The 17,820-nt window shown below is 35.8% G+C and overlaps 1 protein-coding gene across 3 annotated transcripts in view; it reads left to right on the top strand.

Annotated features, from left to right (window-relative positions):
- LRP6 (LDL receptor related protein 6) overlaps positions 1 to 17,820 on the top strand; it is a 178,778-nt gene that overhangs the window by 149,364 nt on the left and 11,594 nt on the right. For all 3 annotated transcript variants that reach the window (XM_023256784.2, XM_045061385.1, XM_045061386.1), the window contains 4 exons: positions 6,130 to 6,339; positions 9,090 to 9,215; positions 14,520 to 14,756; positions 15,231 to 15,341. In XM_023256784.2, coding sequence (XP_023112552.1) covers positions 6,130 to 6,339; positions 9,090 to 9,215; positions 14,520 to 14,756; positions 15,231 to 15,341 — 684 coding nt within the window. The remainder of the gene's footprint in view (positions 1 to 6,129; positions 6,340 to 9,089; positions 9,216 to 14,519; positions 14,757 to 15,230; positions 15,342 to 17,820) is intronic.

Here is a 17,820-nt window from a genome sequence, read left to right as displayed (position 1 = left end):
CCCATTTGTACAAGGGTACCTGCTCAGCATTATTTATAATAATCTGTCACAGAGAAATACATTCTCATATATCAAGTGTATGCAATATAACAGTCATTCCAAAAGAATGAGGTAGATCTGTGTGCACTGACATAGAAGGATAATTTTTTATTTTCTTTTTTCTTTTTTGAGAGAATATATGCGTGTACATGGGAGAACCGGGGGAGGAACAAAGGGAGAGGGAGAATGAGAATTCTAAGCAGGTTCCATGCCCAGCGTAGAACCTGATGTGGGACTCAGTCCCATAACCATGACATCATGACCTGAGCTGTAATCAAGAATCAGACGCTTAATTGACTGAGCCACCCAGCTGCCCCAAAGGATAATTTTTAGAAATTAAGTTGCATGACAATGTTTTTGTTTAAGGTTAAATTAATTTTATATATGTATGTACATGCCCACACTATATTTGATGGCAGATTGCTCTTTAAAAATATTTAAACTGTGCGTACCCACGTGTACCTATACACACATACAAATAGGTAGGTATACTATTAAGAAACACATGGGTATGTTTGTATTTTCTTCAAGGAATAGGCAAGCAGATATACCTTGAGGAAGGTCTGGAAGGCTAGCATACTAATATGTTGAGAGTATTTCTGTATCACTTGAATTTTATATGTTTGAATACATTTATAACTTTTTTTTTTAATTTTTTTTTTCAACGTTTATTTATTTTTGGGACAGAGAGAGACAGCATGAACAGGGGAGGGGCAGAGAGAGAGGGAGACACAGAATTGGAAGCAGGCTCCAGGCTCCGAGCCATCAGCCCAGAGCCTGACACGGGGCTCGAACTCCCGGACCGCGAGATCGTGACCTGGCTGAAGTCGGACGCTTAACCGACTGCGCCACCCAGGCGCCCCATAACTTTCTTAAACTAGAAAATATTCTCTTTTCAGGTTCAAATGCCTCCTTCCATTATGCCTTTTCTGATTCCAGTCATGCACACATTTATCCATATGTGTACACATACCTCACATGGAATATTCTTTCCCTCATCTATTCACCTATATCTTTTATGTCACCTCTAATTTGAATAATAGTTATTTATGTCAGTGTTTTAACTCTTATTAGTCTTATTAGCCTTCTTTCCTTTTCTCTACATTTATCATGGTTTTTTTTGTTATGAAATCACACGTCCATTAAAGACAGTTAGAAAAGAAAAAATCCAAAAACACTATCATTATTAATTTAACTTCCATTTTTTTAATGCCTTTTTTTCCCCACCCTTAATTATGAAATGGTTCCAGCATACAGAAAGTATGAGTTCCTATCATCCAACTTTGTTAAATCTTAGTTTTTTGGGCCATTTTTGCTTTTGAACTATTTCTTGTCCATGAGACAATACTTCAGAGAGAATTTTGAAGCCCTTACATATCCATCCCCAATTCTATTCTCCTCCCTCTTTTCCTTAAGGTAACTTTTGATGTTTTTCTTCGTTATGCATATTTTGCTGTGTGTGTGTGTGTGTGTGTGTGTGTGTGTGTGTGTGTGTGTCTTTTGCCATACATACACATTACACATATATTTGAACTTTTGTTTCACTTTTTAAGTTTAATATAAATAGTATCATGTATTCTTTTGTAACTTGCTTTTTTCCAGATATATCGTGGTTTTGAGATGATCCCTGTTGATCCAAAACTCTGTCATTTGTTTTCAAGCTAAATAGTATTTCGTTACATGAATCATTCTATAATTTCTCTATTCTGCTCTCAACTGCTATTTCCAGTTTCTTGGCATTAAAAGTAATGTTGTAGTGAATATTCTTGTGCACATATTTGAACATTTCTCTAATGGCCTGAACCTAGTAGTAGAATTGCTATTTAATGTGCTATGTATATATTCACCTTGAATAGATATATCCAGATTGCTCTTCAACATGATTATATCAATTTAAGATACCCACCAGAAGTGTGTGAGTTGTCCCTCTAGTATTTGGTATTGTTAGACATCTAAGTTTTTAGTATTGCAGTAACAAAATTCACGTTTCCCTGTTTGATATTAATTTATTGGTCATTCATTTTTTTTCTTCTGTGAATTGCTATTTATTGATATTTTTTCTATCACTGATTTTTAAAAACTCTTTATTCAGACTATTAATCCATTATCAAGTTACATATATATTGGAGGAGAATTGGCATATTAAAGAAATTCAGTCTTTTCATCCATGACTGTGATGGATCCCTCCATTTGTTTAGGTCTTATTTGATAATTTTTAGTACATCTTTATACTTTTCTCTATAGAAAAAAAAATCTTCTCTATAGAAAAAAAAAATTTTTTTTTAACTTTTATTTATTGTTGAGAGACAGAGACAGACAGAACATGAGCAGGGGAGGGGCAGAGAGAGAGGGAAATACAGAATCTGAAACAGGCTCCAGGCTCTGAGCTGTCAGCACAGAGCCCGACGCGGGGTTCGAACCCACGAACTGTGAGATCATGACCTGAGCCGAAGTCGGACGCTCAACCAACTGAGCCACCCAGGCACTCCCTAAAATTTTTTTGTTTAACTTTTCTTAGTTAGATCTATGATCCATTGGCAATTTATTTTTGGGCATGGGGTGAGGTAGGGGTTAAAATTTTTTTTTTTCATGTTACTATTTAACACCAGTTTTAGAGAAGACCATACTTTCTCCACTATTTTCTAATGTCACCTTTGTTGTAAATGAAGTTGACTGTATTTCTGTGAGTTTGTTTCTGATGTTCTCTTGGTTACTTTGTCTTATGTGGTATTTTATTGTCTTACTCATTATAATGTTATAAACAAATTTATTTGGCAATGTTCGTCCTTAGTATTTCATCACAATGGCTGTTGCATTTTTTTTTTTTTTTTTTTTTTGCATTTCCATATACATTCTAGAATCTACCTCTGAGTTTCCACCAAGAATGAAAGAAACCTAGTGGAATTTTGACTGGGTTTGCTTTGAATTTATAGGTCAATTTAGAGAGAATTATTTTTATATTAGTCTTCCAAACTATGAACATGGTATATCCATCCATTTTTTTAGAACTTTAATTTCCCTCAGTGTTTTATAGTTTTCTTCTTAGAGGTCTTTCCCATCTTCACTAGAGTTGTTCGTTGGTATTTGAAGCTTTTGAATGCCAGTGGTAGAGCTAGTGGTAATTCTAAATTTTTAATATTTTAATCTCTGATTATGGCTGGAATGTAGACATAGCTTCTTTTTCTCCCATTCCCGTTATATTGAGTTTATTCCCAGGGACCTTGTTAAATTCATTTATTTGTGGTTTCTTTTCTTTTTTTTTTTAACATTTTTATTTATTTTTGGCGCCCCTTATTTGTGGTTTCTTTATGATTTTGTATGTCATAGAACCATTTGTCTACAAATAATGAAAGTTTCATTTCTTCTTTTGCAGTACTTTTTCCTTGTTACCTTATAACACCGACTGGTACCTCCAATACAATGTTGAATAGAACAATAGAATCCTTGGGTGTTTGTTTTGTTTTGTTTTTCTTGATTTAGAGGAACTCATTCAATACTTCATGATTAGGTATTATGTTTCCTAAGGTTTTCTGTAGATAACATTTTTATCAGATTAAGAAAGTTCCTTCTGTTCCTAGTTTTCTAGAATAAATCAAACTCGGCATGATAACATTTTCCTTTTTATATATTGCTGGATTTGATTTACTAATGTTTTGTTTAAGGGTTTGTATCTGTGTTCATGAGAATGATTACCCTATAATTTTCCTTTCTTATAGTGTACTTGGCATTTTGCCATCAAGGTTATGTTGACCTCATAAAATGTTTCCTCTTTTTCTGTTTTCTGAAAAAGGTTAGTGTAAAACTGGTAGTTTTATTTTTTCCTTGCTTGTATATTCACAGATAATCATACACTTTTATCTTGGGATCTCTTTCTGCTTCATATTTTGAGCCTGCCACAGAGCCTTTTACACTGGATTGCATTTAGTACATGCGTAGTTTGTTGAATAAATAAGCGTATCTTCATTGTTGGTTCCAGTGTTTTACTTCCCCTTTTATCACTGCCATCAAAGTAGATCAGGTCCTTATCATGTCTGGGATTCTACAGTGACACTGTTGACAGCTCTTTTTTTCTCAGTGGTCCACTTGAAACCATCCTTGCACAACTAATCCTTTTAATTCATTCTTCTTATTTTTAACTTAATCTCATCAAAATAATACATGTAAATATTTGTGGAAATCAAATGCTGATACTCAGTTATAACAGAAAATAAGTGTACTGTTCTCCTACATACTCACTTCCCACTCTGAGGCATCTATTTTAAAATAACTTGCTTAAAGCTGCTATTTCTCCATTTTTCAATTTTAGACATCACAAGTTGACTTATTTAATAGAAGATAAAGATTTTGCTGTCTTAAACCATATAAGGCCAAAATACTCATATGAACTCTCCTCCTATCCTCCCAGGATAGTTATATCGCAATTTTTAAGTTCATACTTAATTGTTATTTATGGCTATGAAAATATTACCTTTAACCGTGTTGCCTTCTGTAGCTTTTTTCCCCCCGAAGTTAATCTTGTCTAATGTAAATATTATTTCAGTACATACAGATGGATCAAGCAATCCATCTTTTTTCTTTTTAATTGAAAGCGTACCTCTTGAATTTCTTTATCATCTTGCTCCAATCTGGATTTGCTTGCTTTTTTAGGCCAACTTCCTTTCACTGTTACCCTGGGAATGCACCTGCCTTTCTCCTTGGTGCTGAACCCTATTTACTGGATTCCATGTCTCTGGCTAATTTCTTTTTCTTGGTAGAATGCATCCTCTATTATTTCTTGAAAGGGGTTCATAGGAGGTTAAAAATTTTCATTTATTTGTCTGAATTTTTTCCCCTCACATTTGATTGATAATTTGGATATGTATAGAATTCATGTTTCATAACTATTTTTATCTCCCCGTTTTGAAGGCAGAACTCTGTTGTCTTCAACCATCTCATGTCATTGTGATTCCCAACTATTTGTATATGATCCTTTATCTTCCCCTCCAGAAACTTTTAACATCTTTTCTTTTTCCTAAATATTCTAGAATCTAATGATAATATGCCTTTGTGTGATCCCTCCCTGACTTCCCTCTTCTGTTTCTTTCTTTTCATTGAACTCGTTACTAGGTGAGTCCTTTGTATCTGGAAACTTAACATCTTTTTTTTGTTTTTAATGTTTATTTTTGAAAGAGAGACAGACAGACAGACAGACAGACAGACACAGGGCATTAGCAGGGGAGGGGCAGAGGGAGAGGGAGATATGGAATCCGAATCAGGCTTCAGGCTCCAGGCTGTGAGCTGTCAGCACAGAGCCAGACACGGGTCTCGAACCCATGAACTGTGAGATCATGACCTGATCTGAAGTTGGATGTTTAACCGACTGAGCCACCCAGGCACCCCTGGAAACTTACATCTTGAGTTCTAGAAAGGTTGTTTTTTTTTTGTTTTGTTTTGTTTTTTAATGTTGTTTCTTTAATGATTTGTTTTCTCATTCTGGAACTTTTACTCAGATGTTGAATCTTGATTTTTTCCTCAGGTGTTGTGAGTATTTTTCTCTCTTATTTTCCATCTCTTTATCTGAGAGAGTTTTTCCAATTTATCTTCAAACCCTCCTGTTGGATTTTTTTCGAGCTTTCATATATTTAATTTCCAGGGATTCTTTTTTGTTCTGTGAATGCCTTGCCCCCATCAAAAGCATCCTGCTCTTCAGGGTTTTGTTGCTCTTGATTTGTTTTTTTCTGCTTTATCCAGAGAAGTACCATTTTTATCTGTTTTATATGTTAAGGCTTTTCATAAAGTTTAATTTGAAGAATAGAATTTGCTTTTTAAAAATGTTTGAAAACTACTCTTAAGTTTTTGTCCATGTTTCTATGAACTAAAGTATTTACTGTGTGTTGGGCACTTACTTGCTTTTGTTTGTACTTAAGTGTCTAATCTGTTTTCTGATATATATATCTTCTCAGAATGATTTTTAATTCTTGTGGTAAAGAGCTTACTTACCATATTTTCCTTTTCAATACTTTTAGAATCTAACTGGTATTCAATCAGTAATTATTGAATGCATGACTTGACCCACATGAATCATTGCTGTTGAATGTTCTCCTTTCCAAGGTGCCAACCGGATAGTATTAGAAGACTCCAATATCTTGCAGCCTGTGGGACTGACTGTGTTTGAAAACTGGCTATATTGGATTGACAAGCAGCAGCAAATGATTGAAAAAATTGACATGACAGGTCGAGAGGGTAGAACCAAAGTCCAGGCTCGAATTGCCCAGCTTAGTGACATTCATGCAGTAAAGGAGCTGAACCTACAGGAATATAGTAAGTGCTGATGACATACTGCTAATTGCAGGATTCATATTTGTTGTAAGAGATTAATATGGAATTAAGATGTTCTTCTGTGTCTTCTTACCTTTTTTTTTTTTAACAGATTTTTGTGCACTTTTAATTTTGCCAATTTTTAAACTCTGTGTTTTTAAAACCTTACATCAAACTCATCTGGGAACTTTTTCAAATTAAACATCATTTCCCCATAAAACAGGAGTGGGGAAAGCAATGGTTTTGTTCATTTTCAAAAATTGCCCCAGATACAGCCGACTCTTCTTTGCATGCCTCCTTTCTCACCTTCAGCCCCTTGAAGAATACTGGTATAAAGTATATATTTCTTTTGTTCCCTGTGCCCCCATAGTTTGAATTAAAACAAAAATTATATAATGATGAATATAGTTATCTTGGAATAACCTTATGAAGCAAAAACAACTAAAAATTATTTCAAAAGTTTTTGAAATAAACTTAGAGAAGACTGTGATTAACAAGTGTTTGTTTTTTCCTCCTGCATAAATTTTTCAGTTGTCAGCTTAGAAAAGTACCCATAATTTTTTTTTTTAACCCTACTGGAAACTTTTTAATATGGCTCATCATCTTGCCCTAATTTCTTATTAGTATCAAAAGACCCCTCATAGCAATCACTACTCTGGGTTTTATGTGATTGTACCAGGAATGCTAATGTTAAATGAAATATTAAAGAGAGAGTTATTGAAACTCCTTAACTTCTCAGCACAATGCTTTCAAATCAAACTGGAGTATGAGAGGAGAATAGCAGAAGGAGAGCACCTTTGCTCATTCAGGTCTTCATTGTGTTGTCACTGTTCCTGAACTTTAGAAGTTCAGGGTATTTGAGAATTAGAATTGTTGTCATTCTAAGTTATGACATGTGACTTAATGCTGAACACTTAATAGAAATAAGGCAATGATTTCGTGGTGCCTGGGTGGCTCAGTCAGCTGAGTGTCCAACTTTGGCTCAGGTCATGATCTCACAGTTTGTGAGTTCAAGCCCTGCATCGGGCTCTCTGCTATTAGCCAGAGCCCATTTTGGATCCTCTGTCCCCGTCTCTTTGCACCTTCTCCACTCACGCTTTCTCTCAAAAATAAACATTTTTTAAAAAGGCAATAGGGGCGCCTGGGTGGCTCAGTCAGTTGAGCATCTGACTTCGGCTCAGGTCATGATCTCATAGCTTGTGAGTTCGAGCCCCGCGTCAGGCTCTGTGCTGACAGCTCAGAGCCTGGAGACTGCTTCAAATTCTGTGTCTCCCTCTCCCTCTGCCCCTAACCCACTTGCATTCTGTCTCTCTCTCAAAAATAAATAAACATTAAAAAATTTTTTTAAAAATAAATAAAAAAGGCAATAATTTCTAAGCTGTTTATTCAGTTGACAAATGATTATTTTATTGCAGAAAATCTCAATGGAGATTTTCAGAATTTTAGGGGGGAATGTTTTTTTTTTTATAATCAACACTTAAATATGGTTTTATAATTGGAAAACCCTTTTTTTTCCAATTTCTAATAACATTAAAGAGTGAGATTTTTATCAAATGTGTCATGGAATAAAGTTTGTGCTATGTAGGTTGTGCATTCTAGTACACAGTATGACTGATGTCTCTCTTGAGACATCTATATAGTATAGCACATCTTCGCATTTATAGATAGCTGACTTTCAATCTCATCAACACACACTGAAAGCAGGGTGATGTGTTATTGAGAAGGCAGAAGATAAATGGGTGGCTACTTTAGAAGCTGGTATTCTGATGACAGATGTCAAGGTACTTTTAACACAGGCTAAGTAGAAAATTGAAAGCAACTCTATTAAATACAACTTGTGAGACAGACTTTGAAAAGTTGCTTAACTTTGTATTAGTTTAATTTAGCCTAAATATAAGGAAATTAAACATTTGTAACATTGCAAGTTACCTTTTGCAGTTGATCAAGCAAATAGTTTTTATTGTCTCTGAGTGGTTGCAATCCATGTGAACTTAAGTTTCTTTAATATAACAACTCTAATTTTCTGTATTTTATTATTTCTATATTTCATTAAAATAATACAGTTTTTAAGTAAAATCATCTTTTATAAAGGTAGAATTTCTGAGTTAAAATCTTTAGAAGACTTTTTATATTTTAAATAGAAAAACCCAGGTTTCTGCATTCTCCCTAACAATGTTTTTAGTTTCAATAATCAACTTTATTTTACGGGGCGCCTGGGTGGCGCAGTCAGTCGGTTAAGCGTCCGACTTCAGCCAGGTCACAATCTCGCGGTCCGTGAGTTCGAGCCCCACGTCAGGCTCTGGGCTGATGGCTCAGAGCCTGAAGCCTGTTTCCGATTCTGTGTCTCCCTCTCTCTCTGCCCCTCCCCCGTTCATGCTCTGTCTCTCTCTGTCCCAAAAAATAAATAAACGTTGAAAAAAAAAATTAAAAAAAAAATAATAATCAACTTTATTTTAGATACAAATATTTAAAGACAGTGGTTAAATACAAGTATTTTGCATTTTAAAATTGCTCTCATTTTCTTGCAATTTTTTGTAGGGATTAGAGTGAGGAATTATACTGCTAGTGAAATTAAAATCGAGGTAATTTTACATTTGGTTTTCTTGGCAGTTCATAAATAGATTTTGACTGAACTGTCTTCCTTTCTTTCCTCCCTCCCTCCCTCCCTTACTTTCCTTTCTCTCTTTTCCTCCTCCCTCCCTCCTTGCCTCCCTCCCTTTCCCTTTCTCTCTTTTCTTTTCTCTTTTTTTCAGGACAGCACCCTTGTGCTCAGGATAACGGTGGCTGTTCACATATTTGTCTTGTAAAAGGAGATGGTACTACAAGGTGCTCTTGCCCCATGCACTTGGTTCTGCTTCAGGATGAGCTATCATGTGGAGGTAAATACGTTACTTTCTTGTGCAAGGCCAAGTGCCACTTAACATGTTCCATAACTGTCTAGCATTCTGTGAATTGTCAGTGAAATTGCTCTTTCCCCTAACTTGATTAGTCACTTGTATTCCATTCATCTGCATCATCCTAGCCTTCTGGGTTATTCGGAGAGTGAATCCATCATGACAGGTAATAAGTGTAACCTAATCTTGGGACTAAGGAGGAAGTGCCCTTTTGGGGGGAGGGGAACTCATCTTGTGAATGACTGTATTTCCTAATTATAAAGTAGCTTTTTTCACCCCAGAGAGTAACGAAATGAATTAATTCTACCTCCTATAATCTCCATCTACTGAATTCTAGATTCTACCAAGTTTAGGTATCATTGCTGGGAATGTATCCAGTGAAAAGAATATTCTTTTATTCAAATCTATTGGTAGTTCCCTATTGTTTTTACTTATTTACCTAGCAAAAAAATTTTTTTAAGATATCACTACAATAATGTTGTAGTGAAATTGGTTCAGTCATTCATGAGAGCATTAACAATTTGGTACATTCCCTTGTTAAAGCATATTGTGGTAACATTAAATACCATAGTAATATTCATTCCCTTGATTCAGAAATAATCTTCTTGCAGATAATTCTAAATTAATTCAACTGAAAGAAAAAGACTGTTCTTTCTCTACAGTGGCAGGAATTTGAAAGCAATCTAATTTCTAATGATAGGAAAATTAGGTTAAATAACTGAGTTTATACAGCTATTAAACATTATGACCATAAGCTCATGTAAAAATGTAGCCAAAATTTGGCTCAAGTAGAAAAAAAAGTTTTAATGGTGTTTTCTGCTATGACAACAACTACTTAAATACATGTTTCTGTAAACAAAGATTGGTTTATACACTCAGAAAAATTGTTGATAAGGCGTTATAAAAATATTTTATTCTTCTAACTTTACTTTAAAAAATAAGTAAATAACCATGTATTTAGTAGCACCTGTGAGGCACTCTGCTCGGACTACAGGAGATTTGAATATCTTTGAGATAGAGCATACAGTTTAGTTGGGGAGATCAAATATGTACATAGTAAACGTTAAGCTCTGGTTCTTGAAGTATCTTCCCTCAGAATAACAAGTGTTGCACAATAATGTGAATGTACTTAATGTCATTCAACCACGTACTTTAAAATGGTTAAAATAGTAAACTTTGTTACATATATTTTACCACAAGAAAAAAAAGAGCAATGATATGTTCCCATATCAAGGTGCTAGATTATTATTACTCTAGTAAGGCAAATCTTAGAAATGCTTACCTTTATGTAATGATAACATAGATAAAATTGAGTCAAATATACCATCTTCCATTTAGAAAATAAATGTCTTTTAGGGGCGCCTTGGTGGCTCAGTTGGTTAAGCATCCAACTTTGGCTCGGGTCATGACCTCAAGGTTCATGGGTTCAAGCCCCGCCTCAAGCTCTGTGCTGACAGCTCTGAGCCTGGAGCCTGCTTCGGATTCTGTGTCTCCCTCGCTCTTTGCCCCTCCCCTGCTCACACTCTGTCTCCCTCTCTCTCTCTCAAAAATAAACAATTAAAGAAATTTTTCTTTAAAGAAAATGTCTTTTAAAAGAACTTTGATTTTTTTCTTCATATTTTGTGATTATTTTCAATGTATGTATTAAAATTTTAAAATGCATGTATTACATTAATAAAGCATTTTAACAAATGGGTTACCAACACTCAAGATATACAGTGTGTCATTAAGAAAAGTACCCTGGAGTCCTTTTCCAGCTGGTTCTCTTCCAGAAGTAAGCACTATTCTGATTTTTATCCCCATAATTTAGATTTGTCTGTTCTTGCATTTTATGTAAGGAATAACGATGTATGTATTCTTTTTGTGTCTGATTCTCTTGATTAATATTTTTGAAATTATTTTTGAGATTCAACCATATAGTGGAATGTATCAGTTTTTTTCTTCTTATTGCTGAGTGGTGTTTCACTGGATAATATGCCACAGTTTTTTCTCATGTTGAGTGACATTTTAATTGTTTTCATTTTTTTTGTTCTTAAGAATAAAACCGTAGTCAGTGTTTGTATACAACATTTTTTTGCGGGGGCGCCTGGCTGGCTCAGTTGGTATGACTCTTGATCGCAGGGTTGTGAATTTAGGTCCCATGGTGGGTGTAGGGATTACTTAAAATCTTTAAAAAAGTGTGTGTGTGTGTGTGTGTGTGTGTGTGTGTGTGTGTGTGTGTGATTTAACATTGATTATACAGTGGAGGTAAATGAAACACAGAATCTTAATTCCTGACCCTCAAGATGTGTTTTCATTTGAGCTCATCTTACCTGTCCATCTCCTTTCGTTTCTCTCTTTACTTTCGTTTGGCTGTTTAGAGTTTGATGACCACTGTTGTATGTTCTGTTTTGTTCTGTTTTGTTTTGCCTCTGTGGCTTTACTTGCGGTACTTCAAAGATGTAGTTCTCTTCTTGCATGCCGTCCTAAGTCTTATTTTTCAAGGAGTGTCTTCTCATGATCTTTAAACCTTCACTAGCCATTATTGTCCCCGCCTCCCTTTCTCTGAATTGTAACTCTTGTTACCACAGTTTGCCTGACATACAGTTCAGAGTAATGTTTTGTTTTATATTCATTAGTCTCTTTCTCTTCCTAGCCCCAGATTAAATTATAAGCTCTTTAAGGACATGGACCCTATTTTACCTATTTTTATTCTCCACATGATCTAGTATAGTGCTGGATACAAAATAGGCTCAAATTCCCTCTATAAATAATACTTCAAATTCCCCATGTAAAATGTTCACCTGTAATTCGCAGTGTTCTCCAAAGTTTTTTTGTCTGTTTGTTTGTCTATTTATTTAGAGACAGAGACAGCGTGAGTGGGTGAGGGACAGAGAGAGAGGAGAGAAGGAATCCCAAGCAGGCTCCCAGCTGCCAGCACAGAGCCCAGTGTGGGGCTTAAACCCATGAAGCCATGAGATCATGACCTGAGCCAAAACCAAGAGTCAGGCCCTTAACTGACTGAGCCACCCAGGCGCTGCCCCAGTATTCTCTACTTTAAAGATAAGAGGTTTTCTGATATTAACAAAGTTACATTATCTAGAGAATTTACTAAGAGAGAAGGTTTTAAATGAAGTCCAGGAGCCTGGGATATAAAGGCAATGGGCTAAAACTAGAGAGGCTGTCCCTTTGGTCCTATCTTTTATTTTTAATTATCCCTTTGTGTAGGAAGCTATATGACCTTGGGCAGTCACTTAGTCTCTCTGAGCCTGTTTCCTTATTTGCAAAACAAGGAAATTGGGCTTGAATGGCAATTCTCAAAGTGGCCTTAGCAACTTTTACATTTTTAAAAATTAAAAGGGCCCCAAACAGCTTGTGTTTGCATGGGTTATGTTTATCTGTATTTACTGTAGTAGAATTTAAAACCAAGAACTTTATTTTTTTTTTTCAACGTTTTTTTTTTATTTATTTTTGGGACAGAGAGAGACAGAGCATGAACAGGAGAGGGGCAGAGAGAGAGGGAGACACAGAATTGGAAACAGGCTCCAGGCTCCGAGCCATCAGCCCAGAGCCTGACGCGGGGCTCGAACTCATGGACCGCGAGGTTGTGACCTGGCTGAAGCCGGACGCTTAACCGACTGCCACCCAGGCGCCCCTAAAACCAAGAACTTTAAAAAAATTTGTTAAAAATAATAATAATAAGCGCTTACATGTTCTAAAGTTAAACCTGTTAAGAAAATTATAACTATATTGCAGCCCTTGGGTGACTCGGTTAAGTGCCCCACTGTTGATCTTGGGTAAGGTCATCTCACAGTTTGTGAGTTCAAACCTGGCATCGGGCTTTCGCTGATGGTGTGGAGCCTGCTTGGGATTCTGTCTCTCCTCTCTGCCCCTCCCCCACTTGTGAGCGTGCACTCTCTCTCTCTCTCTCTCTCAAATACATAAATATTTAAAAATTATTTTTTAAAATTTATAATAATATTTTCTAAAGCAAAGTAATTTTAGTGAGAAATGTGGCATTGTTTTTACATTTTTGTATATCTCTTTTAATGTTAGGCCAGATTCTCATGTCTACTTCTGCATTCAATCTGTTGTAATATGTAGTTCGGGTTGAAATATATGAGGAAATTTAGCCTGAAATGTAGTTGGAAAATAGAAAACTATAATAATAGTCTTTTAAAATAATTATACATAGATCTTGAATTCTACACCAGGTATTGACCAGTGGTAGTTTACTGTAGATTTAGTTGCAATGTGGAATTTGAAACCATATGAACTTTTCATACTCTCTTAAATTAAAATCCACTGATCTATTTTGTCCTCTAATTGGATATTTTACCCAGACCTGATTTTGTAACCTTACACTGTGGTCATTTGGAAATACTAGAATTCCAACCAAAAATTCCCAGATCTTCAGATTTTGATGAATTTCATTATTCAATATCAAAAACCCCATGTTTATCTCACTACCAGTCTCATTAGAAAAAACTTTAGGGACACCTGGGTGGCTCAGTCAGCTAAGTGTCTGACTTCAGCTCAAGTCATGATTTCACAGTTTGTGGATTTGAGCCCCACGTCGGGCACTCTGCTGTCAGTGTGGAGCCTGCTTTGGATCCTCTGTCTCCCTCTCTCTCTGCCCCTCCCCCATGCTCTCCTCTCTCTTCTTTTTCTCTCTCACAAAAATAAACATTAAAAAAGAAAAAAGAAAAAACTTTTAAGTACTGGGAATCTGTCAAACTTACCATGTTAGATACAGATTGTACAAAATTATAATTTCTGGTTGAAAGCTCCATTGTTACAATATGCTTCAAAAGTACAGTGTTATGATTTTGCCATTATTTTCCTTGAAGTAACAGGCTCACTGGTTCATTTTTTAAAAACTTCCTGCCAAATACCCAAGTGTAAATAACTGTAGTTTATTTGTCAGTTCTTTTAAATTAAAATTAAAATGGTGTTCCATTTTGGGTTGAGTTTACAACTCAGAGTGCTTTCTCTAACTTTAAAATATTTAGAGGTTGGTGATTATAGTGATTATTCCTAAATTATGTGTCAGATTATAATGGATTGCAAATAATCCTACTTGAACTATAATATTTGAGAAAACTTCTGCCTTATAGTTTTGCAAGTTAGTGAATCTAAATGCGGTAGTGTAAAAATTATACTTCTCTGATTAGTAGGGATAGTTTACAAACTTTATTTATTAAAAAGTGTTTTGCGCATGTTAATATTAAATGAGCTTCACTAGGTGTGTTTGTACCTTTGTGTGACTGTTGTGTTTTTGTCACTCCCCTCCCCCTTGGTCATTTGAAGAACCCCCAACATGTTCTCCTCAGCAGTTTACTTGTTTCACCGGAGAAATTGACTGTATCCCTGTGGCTTGGCGGTGTGATGGGTTTACTGAATGTGAAGACCACAGTGATGAGCTCAATTGCCCTGTATGCTCGGAGTCCCAGTTCCAGTGTGCCAGTGGGCAGTGTATCGATGGTGCCCTCCGATGCAACGGAGATGCAAACTGCCAGGATAAGTCAGATGAGAAGAACTGTGAAGGTATCCAGACTTCCTAGGGCCTGGCTGTGTAGTCTTTTTTTCCCATTAATGTTCAGTTGTTTGAAATTCAGAGTATTGCTTTGGCTCAGTGGTAAGTAGTCCTTGTTTCCAGTGAGCTCTGAAGTAGTGGATTAATTTATTACAATGTAAAATAATCCTCTTTGCACTACTAACCTTTAACGTGGTAAAAAATGAGCAAATAAATTCTCTAGAACTTTTTTAGTATCTAGAAATGCACATAGATAGAATTCTTTAATTCTTTACAGAGTAGAGCAAAATAGGAAATTTCCTGCTGGATTTCTTTTTCCACTTTTTTCTCTCTACCAATGGAAATCTCTAGAGAATAATTTTTAAGTTATATTTTAAAGTCTAATTTGTTTTTCATTTGTACCCAGAAAGTACTTTTTGTCTCTTGGCAGAGTTTCACTTTACATGATAATGAAAATAAGAAAATTGTTTGCATTTTTTTCCCAGTGCTTTGTTTAATTGATCAATTCCGCTGTTCAAACGGTCAGTGCATTGGAAAACATAAGAAATGTGATCATAATGTGGATTGCAGTGACAAATCAGATGAACTGGATTGTTGTAAGTAGGACTAAAATCTTACATATTACGCTTCTGGGAGACTTTTTAAAATACTTTTTTTCTTTAAAGATGTGGTTTCACTTAGAATTTCCTTATTAAGAAATAAGCATTAATGTTAAGCTAGTTATTTGTACCAAGATCTTTTATGTTTTGCTTGTAATAATTCCTTAAAGACAGTGGTTTTCTTATGCACAAAACTCTTCACAGAAACATTTAGGAAAGCATCAGAGAAGAATAAGTATTATTTTGCCACAACTGGAGTTAGGAAATTCTCAAATGATTTAGATATGTAGAAATCAGTTGGTGGCATAAGCTTGAGAGTTTCTGAACATCATTTCTGATGTTTATCATCTCTCATTTTTTTCTAGACGTATTTCTACCAGTTTCTCAGTGACTTTAATAGCTTCCTTAAAATGTAGCCTGAAGATACTTAGGCCATCTTATACCCCTAGGCCTAAAGACTCTAGGGTACATAACCCATAGTTTCTTCAGGGTTCATAACTATTGACCATGCCCTGACATAAAATATATCCCAAATTGATAAACTTAGTTCTGAGTAGAATTCAGCATAAATCAGGTCTACCCTGTCAAACTGGTTTAATGAAATTTAGATAAAATTCATTTAAAAGCTCTTTACTCATAGGTTGCCTGGGTGGCTCAGTCGGTTAAACATCCAAGTCTTGATCTTGGCTCAGGTCATGATCTCACAGTTTCATGAGTTCAAGCCCCACGTCAGGCTCTATACTGGCAACACAGAGCCTGCTTGGGATTCTCTCTCTCCCTCTCTCAGAGTCTCTTATGGTTGAGGTTGTAGTAAGAATAGTGATTTGATTTTATTATTATTTTTTAGTTTACTTATTTTGAGAGAGAGATGGCGTGAGTGGGGGAGAGGCAGAGAACAATGGTGAGAGAGAGACTCCCAAGCAGACTCTGCACTGCCAGCGTAGAGCCCAACGCGGGGCTCGAACTCATGAAACCGTGAGATCATGACCTGAGCTAAAACCAATAGACGCTTAACTGACTGAGCCACCCAGGCGCCATAAAAATAGCGATTTTTAAAGCCAAGTAGAGATGGATTTGAATTCTGGCTCCACCTCTTACCAGCAAATTATTTATTGTCAAACTTTAGTTTCTTTATCTTTAAAATGAAGATAATGTTTAGCCTGGTGGTTGTGAAAAAAATTAAATAACTTAATGTATATAAAATATATAGCTTGCTCATAGTAGATACTGTTGATAAAGGAGCGTGGTAAATGATACTAAACGTGCTGTTGTAGAGATCTGCACAAGTGGTAGCACAACAGAGCGAGGGGTCAGATCTTCAGGAATAAAAACAGGGTTCATCAAGGAAGACATCTTAGAAAAATGGTGCTTAAAATTGGGTATTGATCAGTGAATAGAGTTAATTGTACAGATAAGTGGAGAGATTGCATTCCAAGCAGAGAGAATATGCTATTCAAAAGCAGAGTGAAACAGGCACCTCTGGGAAGCTACATGTGAATGGGATGCCAAAATGTAGGCTATGTCTTGAGGAGGGATATCAGCAAAAGAACATACGTTAAGGGTGAGATCATAGAAGACTCTGCTTTTCTTCTAAAAAGCCCAGACAGCATCCAGAATAACAGCATTTGACAAACTTAAGTGAAGAACCGGCACGGCTATGTAATTGTGAAAGCTGTAAAAGCAGATGCATTGCCAATATAAGATTAGAGGCAGCGAAATGACACATTGGTTGCTTTCACACTTTTTGGATCACCTCAAGAAGAGTACAAAGATGGGGGTGCACACGTAAACGAGTCATGTGATAGTATCTACCTATATTATGTAGAATGTAGTCTGAAGTTTTCTGTTTTAAAATGCTTGTTGTAACCCACTAAATTTTTTTCACCATCTAATTACTTGGAGCCTATAATTTAAAAATTCTTAGGAGGCGATTGTAGTTTAGACAGAAGATGATTATCTAAATCAAGAGGAGCAGTGGTGGTGGAAAGGAAGGGATAGAGTTCAGAGCTATCTCAGAAATAGAGTAAAAAGCGTTTTGTAACCACCTGGATGTAGTTGATAAGTTTAGGTTAACTCATAGGTATCTCACCGAGTGGCTGGAGTCATTAACTAGAATATGTAGCAGGGACTGAAAACTGAAGGACCATTCCATATCTTGGCTCAGATGTAATGTTTGCCTGATACAGGTGTTTTTATTAATTTTTTAAATTTAAGTTTAATTTAAATGCTTTTGATTTGCCACAGGTGCCATCATTTATTTATGATCTGCTTTACCCCTGGAATCTAGGAAACATGTCAGATATTGGTGAAGACGACTGCAGTGTAGACAGGTCGCTTCAAAGTTGCTGATGAGCTTATCCCATTGAAGCTATTCAGGAAGTTGTCGATTGTATGGGTCTGTAGCTCAGGAGAGAGATTTGGCCTCTACTGTTAAAGATAATTAAAGCTGAAGCAGTAGATGAAGTCTCTCAGGGAG

Source organism: Felis catus, chromosome B4, assembly GCF_018350175.1.
Source record: "Felis catus isolate Fca126 chromosome B4, F.catus_Fca126_mat1.0, whole genome shotgun sequence".
Lineage (NCBI taxonomy): Eukaryota > Metazoa > Chordata > Mammalia > Carnivora > Felidae > Felis > Felis catus.
Note: the sequence above shows the minus strand (reverse complement) of the source record. Positions and strands in the feature narration are given on the sequence as shown.